We start from the raw sequence: 16,501 nt of genomic DNA on the forward strand, positions 1-16,501 counted from the left end.
GCCAAATAAATGTGTTGCAGTACCATATGAAAACAATGGGGAATGTTAACAAATTACAACAGAAATAATTATGATGCCCCTACTTCTATTCTTTTCACGTAAAACTAGTAGTCTAAATTATAATCCTCTGCCAATGATAGAGGTGATTGAGAAAACAAGTTGCTCAGAAAACTGAAAATACTAGTGGTACTCATTTCACTTCTGTAATATTTGTATTTTGGTAGTATTCTTTAACAAGCAGATCAGATATTGCTCTGAATATAGAGAATTTTCCATGCTTGGTTAGTTAATAAAAGGCAGATTCGAAAATGTCGTATTGGGACCATGAACTGATTTGTTTGTTGTAGATATCAGTAAGAAATCCAGCATCTGTAACCTAGTAATTTCACTGTTTTGTGGAATACTGGAGATGATTTCGCCTGCTCTGCACAGATGTGGCCTTCAGGTGAAAGGGTCAGAAGTGTTCTTGCCTTCAGGTGTTCTATCAAAAGGATTTCCAGAGTTAAGCTGTTTATTATGCCCATATATTTCACATATAAAGAACTAGATTGTGTATAAGAGAGGACCCATACTGGAAATGTGATATATTTCCCTTCTCCCTCTTGCAAATATATTAGATCATCAGAAGTTCTTTGATCTCCCTAAAGTTTATATTTTTTTAATCCAGTATCACTTGCTTCAATGATGCAATCAGTTGTGCGGCAAAGTAAGGGTTTTTGGTTGTTTGTGGATGACTTTTTTTTTCCTAACGTATGCTAATAATAAAACTTGGAGATCACAGGGAAAGTTGCTTAATTTGAAATAAATAATATTAAAATTACAGTCTTCCATGGTGATGTAGAATGCTTGAAAACACATTCTGATGCTTCATGCTATATCTCTAGAAGTTTGGGATTGGCATCTTTGTGAAAGAAGTGTCTAGTTCTTGTGTAAATAACATGGAAATCTACCTTAATGCTTCTGTTCATGCTGAGACTACTGTAGTGTTGTGAGGATTTTATTATTTTATATAGGTACATATGTAAGTATATATATATTAATTTTTATTTGAAAGAAAAAGTGAACTTGTCTTTCATTTAATATACTTTTGATTTCTGAACTACTAGGAAAATGCTAGTCTCAGGCAGTGGCTTAGCCTTTTTATGACATTAAAAGGACAATTAGAGAAGTTAAATCAGCTGGGATTCTGAGTTGTTATACAGAACAATTTCAGTGGGTTGCATATTTAGATTTGTGTTAAGTGACAGGAATTGAGACTTAGGTTCTGCAGTATTGCTTGTGTATTTCACCTGAAAGTTGTAGTTCCTGCTGCAGAGGGGAGTGCATGAAAGATGAATTAAAGATGCTTAAAAGTCTGTAGTGTAATATTGCAATATTTGCAGCACGCTTCACTTGAAATCAAAGGGATAGTCCATTTCATGTAGCTCGTGAACTGAAGTAAAAATCTGCTCAGGTGTTTGCTGAGTAAGAGATTATCAAAACCTCTTCAGCTGCTTTTAAGTGGAACTTGGGTGCTAAGCACCATCTGCAAAATCTTGGTCTTTTTTTTTCTCTTATAGTTTAGTGTCCTTGTGCTAAAGAAGAAAGAAATTATCACTATGATTTTATATTGATTGGCACTCAAAACAGTGCATTGCAGTTCTAGGTACTAATGTGCCTCATCGTTTTCTGACAAGATAATTCAGGCCTCCAGTGCCCAAAGGTAATGACACAGAGCATGGAGAAGTGAACCAAGTCTCTTTGGTATACCCTTTCTTGGGAAACTGTTTAGTTGTGGTAGCATCTGATTGCATCTTGCCACCTTGTATCAGTTGCATTTTAAATGCCTAAGAAGGCATTTGAATTACAGTATCATTCAGGTCCTGTACACTCTACTGAGATAGACTGTCATTTAAGTAACTTTGTCAATTAATGGATTTGAGGTGCCATCGTGTTTCATTTTTTTAATTATTTTTTTGAGATGCAATATGTGACATTTGAATAATTGAATTTAACTTGAATACTTGTCTAGTGATGCCCCATACCCTCACCTACCCAGTTTTGCAATACTATTCAGTATAATTTTGGGAAGTTTGCCTAGAATTTAGTAAGCATTAAGCAAATATACTATGTTAAGGTCTTCACACTACGTTTTAACAAAACTCTGCTGAGGCTGTGATACACTGTTTAAATGCCAAACTGTGCAAAAGAGGGGCAAATGCAAGTTGCTATTATTATTTTTTTTTTAGCTGAATTTTTATTTTAATAGTTCATCCTCTATTTTAAAGAATTAGTTTTTACAAGGTAAGGGCCTTTAAAGAACTTGGGGTATGTAGTACTTGGATTAAGAAGTAGAGGACGATAAATTCATATTATCTTTCAGTATAAGTAATCATCATTGGTTGATTATGTTAATTTATTTTCCCAAAATATGAGGGCTTTAAAAGTGCTGATAGAAGTACCCTTATTGGACTCCTGGTTCATAATATCTGTTTTATTTTCTTGGAAACTATGAAACAAGCTGAAAAGGGGTTCTCGTATTTCCTGTGACTTAATATTTGGTTAAGTAACACTATTTAGTAATATTGTTACAGATGAATCTCACAATCTCTCTTACTTTTCTCCTGAGAAGTATGGTACGAAAAGTATGAGAAATATCCCAGTTCTGTGATGAATTTATTGACAATTCAAAACATCTTTGTGAGCTGGAGCCTCACTCTGGATAAGGACAGTATATGTGGATTTGGATCTTTAGTTTATTTGAAAACTACTATAATCTTGTTCTTCTTTGAGGTGTTTTGTTGGTTTTTTTTTTCCCCTCTAGCTTAGAGTTTATTAGCTTATTGGTTTGAGGCTGTTACTAAATATCAAGATTTAAATACACATTTTGACATTCTGACTGTCAAAGTAATAACATGATCCTTTTTTTTTTTAAGGTTTCTGTGTCTGACTTTCTTACCCTGTGAGCATCTGCGAGCTGCTCCCTAACTCAGCAGTTACCTCATGTCCATGTGTTACGTGGGCACCTTTTCCTCAGGAGCTAGGCAGAGTTCTCTGTAGCAGAAACTAGCACTATGTGTGTCATTTAAATTAGATATGCAGAAAAAGCCTTAAAACTAATGATTTGTACTGAAATATCACCACAATACTAATATTTATAGCTTTGCCTTGATTGTTAATATGCAAGTTATTCTTCTTAAATCTGTATTCGTGACAGGTGTTGCTGTCAGGGATTGTTGGTAGAGAGCAGAAAACAGTGTAAGCTGTTTACAGAAGTTTGCAGTGTGCTTGAACTTTTTGTTCTTTTCCCTAGGATGGTAATTAAGGTAAGCAATACTAAGAAAGTCCACTTCTGGTAGGAAAGAGAGTAGTCTCATGATCAGGCAGTGGAAAACTGAGGGCTGGATGCTGTCAATATTTGTGAACTTGAGATGTGAGCTGATTGTGAGGGCTGCTCTTGGTGAAATTAATTTTTGTGATCATATACTTCTGATCCAGAACTGCTACAAAGTTTGCTTTTCTTAGCTGAGTAAGAGAAGCTCATAAGACATGATCTTCTAAAGTCTTTTTAACAGTCTGTCTTGCACACCTGTTTGGTTTACCTGAAGATGTGTTCCTTTTTAAGGTCTTTCTTATGCTGTTTAGATTCGGTTGCCTATATAAATGGGTAGGAGAGAAAGTCTTTGCACAAGATGGTGACTGTGGTTAGTACATCTAATTGAAGTAATCCATATAAATACAGCTGTCGGTGCTGGTCTGTAAATATATGTTATACAAAAGTGTGCTTAAGTGTGGCTTAAGACTAGGATCAACTGGTGCAACTTTAAGAAAGCAATGAAGGGGAAAAAATATATTTTTTTTCCTCCTTTAGACTTATAATTATGTTTTTAAACAGAAATGTTTGTTTATTTATTAGATATTGAGTATTTAATGAACTGTGATAGGAACCATCACCTCAGGAAAGTTAAGTAACTCTAATTTTATTTTACAAGCAAGTGGATGCTGGTATCTGTGCATGTAAAAGACTGGCATGCAGGGACACAATGCAAATCAGTCACAGGCTGTGGTTATATAATCTTTTGATGGAGGGGAGGAGGGAAAACCAAACGGCTGCATCTGGCCAAAAATAGAGGGTTTGTGACAAGAACCTTTCGACTTCAAGGTAACTTAGAGAGACACTTGAGGAAGAACCAAAGGAAAATGTGTATTACAGTAAAATCTGGTATCAGTGGAGTCCAAGTTGCCTAGCCATTAAGAGTAACAGATTAGGATGGTAATCTTGGGAAGCTGGCATGTTTGAATATGTTGTGCTGTTTCACTGTATACTAGCTAAGTGAAGTGTTGCCTAGTTGGATAAAGCTTGACAAGGACAAGAGCATCTGGAAAAATACCAAATTCTCTTGTGTGCCGTTGCAAGGCAGTTGTAGTTGCACCTGATGTTGTTTCTTGACTTTTATGGTTTGGCATATGGTTCTTGGATCGCTACATGGTGCATCGAGAATCACTATGTAGTGAGTAACTATGTAGTGCAGGGATTTGAAAAGATCTCTCATTTGAGAAAATGTCACTTATTTTGAGTGTGAATTCATAGTCGCACCTCACCCTCTGTCCACTCTCCCATCTGAATTACAGACACAGTGCAAATGGAAAAAAATCCTGAGTGTTGGGATAGGCAGGTACAAAAGCATTTGTGCTAGTGCTTTTATCTTACATATTTCTGAAAACTGGAAATAAACTCCCTTTTCAAAGTAAAATGTAGCCCTGTGCTTAAAACATTACGGTCTTTTTCCTTTTGCTTGTATTGTACAACTGTTGTATCCCACTGAAGAGTAGCCAAATAAGTAATGTTGCTGTGAATGAGTGAGAAATGAAAGATTGGGCCTGTGTCAATAGTAAGCAGCAGTTTGGCTGTTCACAGCAATAACGTAAATATGGGAGTTGTTGCCTAAAGCTGCCCTAGTGGGCCAGGGAAGTACATGGAGCAGACTTGGCAGTAAGCCCAGCCTGTAAAACAACATCCAAGTCCTTGCATTTGTCCAGGCATGCCATGTGGGGTTCAAATGACAGTGGAATTTAAGATGAGTGAAATGATCATTAAGGCTAAGTAAAATTGCAAGGCAGGAGCAAGCTTACAAACGAGCAAGCCAACATTCTGTTCTACCTTTAGTATGCCCATTTGTGAGTATTCTTGTGAAATACCAGCAAAATACAACTTCTAAAAAATAGTGGAACTATTCAAAGTCATTCAGGGAAGGTCAGCTTAAATCCAAAGGAGTGCAGAACTGGTTGATAAACATGCTTTCAGGTTGCATTGTGGCCTGCACATCTCATGAGTTAAGAGCTGAACTTCACCATTTACATGGCTCTTCTGAATAAATGTCTCAGTGGCATTGAATATTTATGGTTACTTTTTCAGAAAAAAGATGATAGATGTGATAGAAGATACTTTTGTCACTTTTCTTTGGAAGGCCCAGTCCTGATACTTGAGGAAGGAGAGTAAAATCAGCTTTCTGGGATCTGACTACAAACCATGACCTTTCAGCAGTAAATTGATGAAAATACAAGTTTGGGGTTGGTTTGGGTTTGTGTTGTGATTTTGTTGTTGTTTTGTTGTGATTTGTTTTTTTTTGTCTGGTTGTTTTTGGTTTGTTTTTTTAAAGCAGAAACAAAAGGTTCTTTTGAGCCTCCATGAATGCCATTTGTAGGTAGAAACATGAGCAGGTACTTAGAGCTAGTTTATTAATCCAAGAAATGTAAAATCATATTATTCATTTACATTAATAGTGTTTGCTTGTTTAAAAATGACTTCTCAAATAGCATTCTGGAGATTAGTCATCACTTCTAAAAATGAGAAATATTTTTAATATAGCAAAAAATTGCTGGATGGAGTTGGATTTTTCTGTTTGTTTTTTTTTTAACAGGTTAGTTGAGAGGGCTATTTTAGAAATCTTGTAAATATTCCTCTTCAGACTTACTCATAGATCCTTTCAAACCAATATCTTTTCTTATGTGTTAGGTTATTCAGGATTTCAGGAGGAAAATAGCTTTGATTTCACTGTTAAATTAGTGTCTCCATGTTTTAGTGACTGCTAATTTTGCCTTTTAGGAACAAATGCTGTGAGATATGTCACTTTTGATTCCAGGTTTTAATTTTTAAGTCATTTTGGTAAACAGAAAAAAAAGGGAAGAACATTTAAACAGAAATTCAGTGATAAGCAGCGTTTGTATTGGACTGGAGAGGGAATGGGATTATGATTGATCATACTTGGGATAGGGCACAAACTGTTACCTTCCAACCAAATTTGTTTTAGTAGTAACCAGACCTTTGTGTCTTCATACCCAAAATGAAAACATACTCTAAAAACAGAATGATGAGCTGACAACACATTCAGGATGCATTTATTAATCATTAGTGACAATGATTACTGCTTTTGATGGCTGCATAATGGGCTGTAATAATGTCTGCTATGATTTACAGCTACTTGTGTATCTTAGATGCTTTCTACTAGTTGTTCCCTAAATCAGGAACACAAAGGAGATGAGGAGCTGAAGTAACTGTGTGACTACAAAAGGCTTTACCAGTGTCATTTGGGACAAATGTAGTCAAGTGGGAAGGCCACAAGAGAATGTGTGATTTAATCCAAAGAACCACTAAGAAAATCTGTCAACATTTTGTATTTTGTATAGGTTCTTTAACTTAGGTCAGAGTCTCTCTATTTCATCAGTGTAATTTGTCAAATTTTGGCTTTTGAGAGCAAATGTGGCTGACTTTCAAATTATCTAGCTTTTTTGGCTGGGGATGCGAGGTTGGGCTGACTACATACAGTATTTGATGAAACCTCCACTCCTGCTGGAATAATCCCAAGCTCTTTAGGACTCTACAGAGAGATGCAAAGTTTCAGGGCTTGCATGTGGCACAGCATGCTGACCTAGTCTCCCTTGTATTTTGGGGGATCATTGTGAAAATTGCTGAAAAAATGGCATTCATGCTCTGGTTGATTCTTCCCTTTCGCATTTGGCTGTTTGATTCCTATTTCTGCCAGTTATGCTTACTGTGTCAATCTAAGCAAAGTGGACTCAAGGTGTTTCTGATTCTACATTTATGTAAGCAGCTGGGAAAACAGGAAAGTTTCAGATTATCATTCTGGCTCATTTCAGTCCTTTGATGTACACAGCCTTTGAGAGTCATGTACCTGAAGTCTACATTAACGCTGTATTGTAAAATATATTTGTGAAAATCTGCAATATTAATGATTTAAAATACTGAGTTAACTATACGGTGGGAGTGCCTGCTGTGGAGTGGTTTGCCCTCTGTCATGTTGTAGGACAGCTGCAGAAGTACAGTGTAATTTTGCTGAGGTGTTAAAGGTTCCCAAACTAGTTTGTTCAGATACTATCAATACCGGTTCTTGGCCTCTGTGCCACTCTCTGTTTGATAAACAGAAAGTGACATACGCCCATTTTGGTCTCCCTTCCTCTCACTGTGCAGTGCCTCCCCACTCCAAATTCTCACCTCGACTTCTTGTATTCCTTTTCTAGCAGTTTTTACTAAGACTTCAGCGTATGTTACCATACTGTCCTAGACACTACCCATTTTCTTGCACGCTTCTGTTGTGTTCTGTTTGCTATGGCCCTACTTAAGCATTCTGGTATTGGAAACTTGGGTTCTGCTCAGTGCTTGATTCTGGACTGGAGCATACTGTAAACCTGGAGATGTCTGTATAGAGCAGCAGTTGCTACCAGCCAGCTCATTGGTGTTAGAAGTTTATCACTGGTAATGGCATCTATGTAGGTAGTTAGGTGAGGATTTCAGTTTATAGGTACAACATAAAACAGAACTTTGAATAACTGGAGAACCTTTCATAGAGGCTCTTAGTTTTGCCCCCACAAAGGAAGAATTAGGTTGTGGATGATAAATTGGCCTGCAATACCAAGAATCCTGTCAACTACAGCACAAAATTCCCTTATTCTCTTCCATCTAATGTCCTCACTTATCTTTATGTTCAGTCTTCTTCTTGTGGGTCAGCCCCAGTTTGGGACTGCTCAGTCTTCTCTCTATGCCTACACATACCAGATGCTCTTGAACTGCAGGGCTGCACGCCTTTCACAAATTCTAACTGATGATATAGAATAAGGTATGTGATCTTCAGAATAGCAGTGACAAATAGGTTCTTACTACTGTGTGTTCCTAAGTGCTGCATGGGTGTGTTGTGTCATTTTAAGAATCTCTCTAAAGGCCGTGGTGTATTTCTTAATATCTCTGAACTACTGGGTCACGTTAAGTTGACTTTCTAACACTGAATGACAAATGAGGCTTCATCAAACTCGAGGGCAACAGCTTTTGTTTTGTCTACAAGCGTATTAAGCTGTAAAATGCTCTTGAATTACATAGTCGCTGAGAAAAAGAGGAAGCAGAGAGGAGCCTGTAAAACTCGGATTGTGTTTTTTTAAATCAAAAAATATATTTTTTTAACTTGTTATGAGTATTAATGAGTAAACATTAAATACCAAACCACAGGCTCTATAAGGATGAAATTAAAAGTCATGCTTCATAGTCAACCAGAAGTACCAGGAGAGCTACAGAAGGCACAGGTATAAACATTGCCCAGCACTCCCCTTTGCTATTTTCTGTTCTTGTAACTGAATCTAGAATGATTAATTCTTATTAAACCTTACAGTTACAAGCTGGATTCTTTACCTGCTTTGTACATCACTTTTTATCAAAGTACCTCAAAGCACTCTGCTAGGAAAGATCATGAGAATTTATGTAAGAAAAGGAAAAGACTTCAATTTAGGTTAGCTCAATTTGCTTCAACGAAGTACGTAATTTTCTGAAATGTGCTTATGGCTTAAACAGATCCATTTGATTTTTGTGTTCATTTGTGTTTTTCTTAAACACTGGATAAAATTCCATTACTCTTATTTCCCTATTTGGAACTTAATTCTGCTACTTCAGAGTGAAGCTGGATGTACACTCAGGCAGCTGTTCTAGTTTTAAATGCATACCAGGCTATGGCCTAAGTGTGTAGTTGCATGGTAAATTTTTATTGGTAGTGAAAACACCTTCAGTTCCTGTCCTGATTGCTCATTTCTTCCCATGTCCTAGAGTTTGCCATCCTGTCATTTATATATTTACAGGTGTTTATGTTAGTACACTGCAAATCTGATTGCCAAAATCATCTGGGTTAAAAATACCTCTTCTCTTTTCCCCTCCCCCTTTGTATGTGAGTGTGCGTGGGAGGGTAGTTACTGCTGAAAAAAACTTAACATGTAGCTACACCCTGAGAGCCAGTATGTTCTTATTTTATTGTAAACTAGTGCAGCTTCATTATTCTTCTATGTTTCTACCAAGGATAAGGTATTGTCATCCAGACTAGAATTTGGAAAAGACTCGTTGACAAGCTCCTACTGTTGAGGAGTTTGTTTTTCTTCTACATTTCCAGTGTTCTTGCTTAACACAAGAAAACAAGTGAAATTCTGATGGGCACAATAGAGCTGCCTCTAACATACATGACTGACTGAAGTAATTTTTTTTTTTTTTTCCTTTTTGAGTTATCTGATATGAATATGAAACAGAGCACAAAATCACTGGGAGAACTGCTTCCTAAGATGACAGTTGATATAAATAATCCTTTTCTGAAAGCTTAAACTTGCACTACTGTTGTGTGTATTGCAAAACTTGGGTCTATAAGGATGTCTTCCCCCTGCTCCACCTTGCTGTCTTGTTTTCACAGTTTATACTTCTTAGTACCACATTTGGTGGCTTCCTAGTCAATTATACTCCTTATAAACTTGGTTCCCTGCTCATGGCAGGGGGTTAGAACTTGATGATCTTTAAGGTGCCTTCCAACCTTAATGATTCTATGATTAAACTAATACATTATTATGTTCTCTATGGGTTGTTTTTTGTTTTTTTTTTTGGCTTGTGTTTAAGTTAATGATTAAGCTTGTAGGAAGTGTCCTGGGAGAACTTAAAGGTTGCAATAGAAAATTGGAGTTAAATATCCAATTATAGAGCTTTAGTGTGGTAGTGTACCAGCAAGAACTCTGATATATTGTCTGAAAGTGCACAAAAGGAAAACTATGACTATTGGATATTTTGGGTTCTTTGTGAAGATCAAGAGTTCTCTTTCATCCCAAGAAATACATAAACTGCTGCAAATCAGTAGGATAATGAATTTTTTAAAATGGAACTGCATATGCGTTTTGTTCATATTTACAGCTACTTCTGTGGCATTCTTTACCATACTGTTGTGTTCAGAAAGTGATATGGGTGACTGTCATGACAGAACTGAAAAGCAGAAGTTCTTTTTCTTTTTAAAGTTTGGGAGTGGAAACAGATTATATGACTTGCCTGAGAACACACATGATGTCTGTGGCAATGCTCAAGTCTTCCCTCGTGCTATTTAAAGGACTTGATTACTGATCCTGTTTTCGCAGTAGTATTTTTATAAAGGCCTAGGTCGTGTTGCACTTTCTTAGTACCTTATAACAACTCCTATTGTTTGAACCTGTTTGTTTATGGGCTTACAAACCTAGAATAATGAAGTGGTTCAGATAATTTTGGCATGGGGCTTGTATTCAGACATTTAATAGTAACTGACCTTCCTTTTGTGGAGAAATCTGGCTCACTGCACAGCTGCACATAGTCTGTGCCAGTACATCGCTGAGGGGTGAACAACTGGTGGGAAAGCCTCACTAGTCCTGAATGTGCAGTTTGATATGGCAGACAGCAAGCAGAATGTACTTCAGGAGCAGTTGCTGTGGATATTATTTAATTATATTCTCCAGTTAGCTTATGTTGAAGCATAGTTAGCAGCTTAGTAAGGGATGAGCCAGCATTGTTCAGTAGTGAACAGTAGCTTCTGTAAAGTGGTCTGTGTCCAGGCAGGGGCAAATGTACGTTCAAAGCGACAGACCTTCTGGTCCTTATTGATAAAGGATGACACAGAGGCCTAATGTAAGATTGCAATAGAAGTCTGCAGCTTTATATAGATTATATGCACAATGGAAATATAGCCCATCTGCTGACTCTTGTGATCCCACAGTAGTAAACCTGATCTCAGCAGAGTGGGGAAGAAGCCTTCACTAAATTTCTAAAGACTCAGTGGCTTCTCCAGGCATGGTAGTGTTAAAAGTCTCAGTAAGTTAAAACAAAGCTGAGCTTCTTTCTGTGCTAGCTATCCAGAAGACCTCTTTCTTCAATTGTAAACCAAAATTTGTTTGACGCAGTTTTGTTCTTAGCAAACATTGACTCCTTGTTTTGTTTCCCTGTCTTCTTTTTAAAAGCTTCCTGGAACAAATAAACTATTAATACTACTTCTAAAACTGAAGTTAAACTTATTGGCCCATAATTCTTCATTACTTTTTAACCTTTTATTTAGTCCAGTTTTCTTTACTTTGCATTGCTGTTAACTTTGTTTGGAATTTATTCACTTGACTTTACTAAAGAAAAAGCATTTAACACACTTGCTTTTCAGGGTCATGGCAGGCTTTTGCTGTGAATGGTACTGCTTTTCGTCTGTATATTTTGCTGTATTTATCCTATCTAGTGATTTGCCCCCATGTACTTTTGGTAGTTTTTATGCTCTACCTTAGTAATTTGACCTAGTTTCTATTTATTGAATACTGCTTTCTTATATTTTATGGGCAATGAAGGCCTCATGACTTGGTCAACTTCACTTCTTTACTGTCTTTCCTCTTCAGATAGGATTGTTTGTATGTAATAGCTTTCCTATTAAGTAACCACAATTCCATAACTCCATTTTTTGCCTTGGGCTTCTCCATAGCTCTTTTTTTGCCTTGCTCATGCCTATTGTGAGACTTCTTTGAGTTTGTTTACCCTCTGCTTTCTTGAAGCCTTGCATTGTGGTTTTGTTTTTTCTTTCTTTTTCTTATTCCCATTTCTTTCACCCAAGTTATACCCATCTTTGTATGTTTACTAGTTCCTTCAGATTGGTAAGAGGGCTCTTCCAGATTAGATTCTCTCTACAGTCTTTAATTGGACAAGAGTAAGAATTGGTAAACAGTCTAGTAGAATTAACGATGTGATTTGTTGTTGTCCTTTGTATGAGCAATTAACCTGTTATTTTAAGGCATGACTGCAAGGGGGAGAGTTGGTGTGCACAAACTAAAAGAAACCCACCTGTTTTTTGGTTGCATCTGAAAATGGGTTGGGTGATTTAGATTTCAAAATACATTGTTTCCACAGCCTTAACCATGCTTTTGGGATTTGGTGTTCATTAGATGCATAGTTCTTACTCTAGGTTTCTAGCTTCCTGTTTTGCTGTGTGTGTATGTATGCTGCTGGGGAGGGGTAATGGGAGAGAAAGGTGCCAAACTCATTAGGAGTTATTTGTTGTGGAGAGGGACCAAAGAAGCCTGAGTCAGAAGAGTACTCCCCTGCCTCTCTTCCTCTTCCCCGGTTCTTTCCAGCTGGTGTTGATAATTCTGTGCTAGTCTCATCTTTTCACCTCCACGAAACTTAAATTTTCAATGTACATCTGTTTTTTATAAATCACAGTGACGTTGAAAGTAGACAATTTGTCTTAAATATTTTAAGATTTCTTTATTATTGCTGCAAGAGAAATAGGGCTCTTAGCAATGGTGAGAGTTTTAGCATAAACAATGTGCTGCTTTGTTTCTAAAGCCATTAATGACAGTAAATGGTTACACACAGGACTTGGAGACTTGAAAGTGTTTTTCTGTAACATTGTTCTTATTTCAAAATGTCTGTACCTGTAACTTTTATATCTAAGTTTTGAGTAGCTGGGTAATTGCTTTTCTTTGGTTTCCTTTTTTCTCCCTTGACCTATGCTTCTAATACTAATAATGAATTAGGAAACAAGGACATCTGTGATCTTGCACATTAATATACTGATAAATATGGGAAACATGCAACTAACTACTGTCTGCATTTCATGTTTTGTGATGGGAAACTGCAAAAAAGTCCCCAAATTAAGTTTTAAAAAATGCTTGTTATCCTGGCAAAAGGATAGGAAAATGCAGTTTTGATAGTGCTCAGCACAGTGACCTTGTGTTAACTATTTGTGCAATATACAAAATAGTCCTTCCTGCGTATCCTTTTAGTGTACGCATATTTAGAAATTAACCTGTACAATTTTTTTTTCTCTTAAAACATATAATAGTAGTTAATGAACATAGTCTGTTCCTTGGTAACAGTATCCTTGCTATCCGTTTGAAAATACTTACTTGTCTCTGAGGAGATGCTGTTTTGTTTTGTTTCTGTTTTAGTTAATTTTAAGCTGATTGCTGTTAGCAAAACTGGTAATAGAATTACTTCATTAATATACTAATTTTTTTTTCATCATGGAAAGGCCTAAAATAGATAGCTTCCTGTCTGGATATTTTATCTGATTATGAGAGAGACTAGTTTTCTTTTAGAACAAGAATGAATATTCTACTGATACCTAAAATAAAACCAATTTAAAAAAAAAAAAAAGCTAATACCCAGAGATGCAAATGATGTTATTCGGTCTGGATTTATGGAAAATAATTGTATTAATATGGTGCCTCATCATCACATTTGACATAGGAGCATTTTAGTTTGCAGAAACATTTATGCTTCTACATAATAATCCCCTGCTACTGATAAAAACAGATTAAAAAAAATACACAAAGCACTGGAAAGTGTATAATTTTAATGATGATGTTAAATGTTAGTGAAAAGTCTAAAGCTCTTAAAGTGATTAAACATCAAAACAAATTACTCAGGTTGTGGAGACAATACTGTTAACAGATTTTGAAACTAGTTTCAGTGTCTAGTGGGGATGGTCCAAGTAAATTTAATTTCATCTGCTAGGAGATGATAAACTAGTGAACTACCTGAGGTCTCCTGTATGCATATTTTCTATAATTAGAGAGGGGAAGGCCTCTGTTTTTCAAAGGGAAAGAAACCAGAGTGGAAACAGTGGTTACAAAATAAGAAAAAAGCTGCATTTTCTGTTCATTTCAGACAAATGTCTCATACTGGCAGTTAATTCAGTATTGAGAAGTGGGGCAAGAAAATCTGTTTCAGTTTGGTGACACAAAGCTGCTCAATTTGTTAACTGGACCTGCACTCCTTCTCAATTGCTTGTCTTTCTTTGGAATATTTCCGGTATTTTGGCTAATTTCTTGTGCGATCTGAGAATATTTTATTCTGCCTTTTTATGCTGAACAATTTGTGCTCAAACTTTGTGAGACTGCACTTGAAAAATGCCTTTCTGTTGGATGGGAACTTGAGAGTTTTCTAAGCAATCAAGAAAGATCATTGAAATAAGATTCTTCATAATATCTTTAACAATATTCTTTGTTAGTCCTCTTTTGATTATTTTTTTTTAGTTGTTCATAATCTTCATTGAAGTTTGAGTCACTGTAAGGTGCTTTGTAGTGTTAAAGTAGATAAACATGATATATGTGATATTCCAGTGCTTTTAACTATTGACTAGTAGGCTTGCAGAAAGTATCATAATCACATTAATGTTAAAAATATTATGGATTATTATTTAAAATGTTTAATTATGAATGGAATGTGGTTATGAAAGCTAAGTTTTTAATTGAGTGGTCCAGCTTAGGTCCTTTCAAGATTTTAAGCCCATTTTCTGTGTGTATTGTATATTCTGCCTCTGAAGATGTATATAAATGGTGGAATCTGATTGGAAACAAGATTCATGACTGAAAACTGTGCTGTAGTCATATTTAGCTGTAATTATAGTTGGGGAAAAACCAAGAATTAGCTTTATTTAGTGTGGCTAGCATAATGGGAAATGCCTAGGATGTTGAAAACTGGCCATACCCGGGAGACAAAGGGAATTTTTTTATGGCGTTTTCCAAATACTTTATTCTCACTGTGTTCCTCTTTTTTTTCTTATTTTTTTTTCAGATCTTGAGTCAGATGACTATGCATCCATATACATCTTTAATGTAGACCAACCACCATCCTCTGTAAATCAGCCAATTTGTATTCCTCGCCATGGATTGCAGTCTCACTCCTCTCCTCTGTCACCACCTACAAGACTTCAGAGTCACAAGAACTATGAAGGAACTTGTGAGGTACCAGAATCCAAATACAGTCCACTAGGTGGACCCAAACCCTTTGAGTGCCCTAGTATTCAAATTACATCTATTTCACCTAACTGTCACCAAGGGATTGAAGCCAATGAAGATGAATTGCACACAAATGGCACAGAAAATGAGTATATGGAAAGGCCTTCACGGGACCATCTCTATCTTCCTCTTGAGCCATCATATAGGGAATCATCCCTTAGTCCAAGCCCTGCCAGCAGCATTTCGTCCAGGAGCTGGTTTTCAGATGCTTCTTCATGCGAATCCATTTCCCATGTTTATGACGATGTAGACTCGGAGCTAAACGAAGCAGCTGCTCGATTTACCCTTGGCTCTCCTTTGGCATCTCCTGGTGGTTCTCCAAGAGGTCCCAGTGATGAAACTTGGCAGCAGCCTTATGGGTTTGGGCATGCCTTGTCACCTAGACAGTCTCCCTGTCATTCTCCAAGAAATAGTATTACTGATGAAAATTGGCTAAGCCCTAGACCAACATCAAGGCCCTCATCAAGACCTACATCCCCCTGTGGGAAACGACGACACTCCAGTGCTGAGATTTGCTATGCAGGTTCTCTCTCTCCTCACCATTCTCCAACTCCATCACCTGGCCATTCACCCAGAGGAAGCATAACAGAAGACACGTGGCTAAACACTTCAATTCATAATGTACAAGGCCTTAATTCTGGCCTTTCACCATTTCAGTGTTGTACAGAGACTGATATTCCTCTAAAAACAAGAAAGACCTCAGAGGATCAGACTGCCACTTTATCTGGAAAAATAGATATCTGTCCTGAAGAACAGGGTAACTTATCATCATCCCTTGAAACTGCAGTTGATGACAGCTCTGGATCTCAGCACAGCTTGAAAAAAGATTTGCCTGGAGACCAATTTCTTTCTGTTCCTTCGCACTTTACTTGGAACAAACCAAAGCCTGGTCATACTCCTATATTTCGGTAAGTGGTCAGAAAGTCCTTCTCTCCTGTTTTTCCCTTTCTATGCATCTTCAATAGAAATATAAATGTGCTTGTATTTCAGTCATGCATTAAGACTTCTTAAAGAAAACTTCTTGTAGGCAGACCAATTATATAATTGAGAAAAAAAAAAAAGCTGAGACACCAAATACCCGTAATTTTCTTCATTTAAAAATGCAGTAGATGCATTGCAACATAGGATTAGTTTTATTTAAGTGAAGTTTGCTTGCACCCATGCACAGAGCCCAGCTGATGTCTTCAGATCTTGTGCTCGCTTTGCAGTTCCATTTAATCTGAGCAGTTAACATTTTAATACAGATAAAGAAACCTGACTTCTATAATTTAATGAAACTGCAAGACCACAAGATGGGAAGCTTATTTGCTTTTGTTTTTACTTGTGTCTTTGGACCGATAGCATTCTAGAAACAGAATAAAGAAAAAAAATATGCGTGCCATTCTGAAAATGATCCAGAAAGAATTGATTTCTG

The 16,501-nt window shown here is 36.7% G+C and overlaps 1 protein-coding gene across 2 annotated transcripts in view; it reads left to right on the top strand.

Annotated features, from left to right (window-relative positions):
* The window catches only part of NFATC3 (nuclear factor of activated T cells 3), a 72,112-nt gene that overhangs the window by 1,559 nt on the left and 54,052 nt on the right, over positions 1–16,501 (top strand). For both annotated transcript variants that reach the window (XM_051629072.1, XM_051629073.1), the window contains exon 2: positions 14,864–15,995. In XM_051629072.1, the coding sequence (XP_051485032.1) occupies positions 14,864–15,995 (1,132 nt within the window). The remainder of the gene's footprint in view (positions 1–14,863; positions 15,996–16,501) is intronic.

The sequence above is a fragment of the Apus apus genome, chromosome 11 (genome assembly GCF_020740795.1).
Source record: "Apus apus isolate bApuApu2 chromosome 11, bApuApu2.pri.cur, whole genome shotgun sequence".
Lineage (NCBI taxonomy): Eukaryota > Metazoa > Chordata > Aves > Apodiformes > Apodidae > Apus > Apus apus.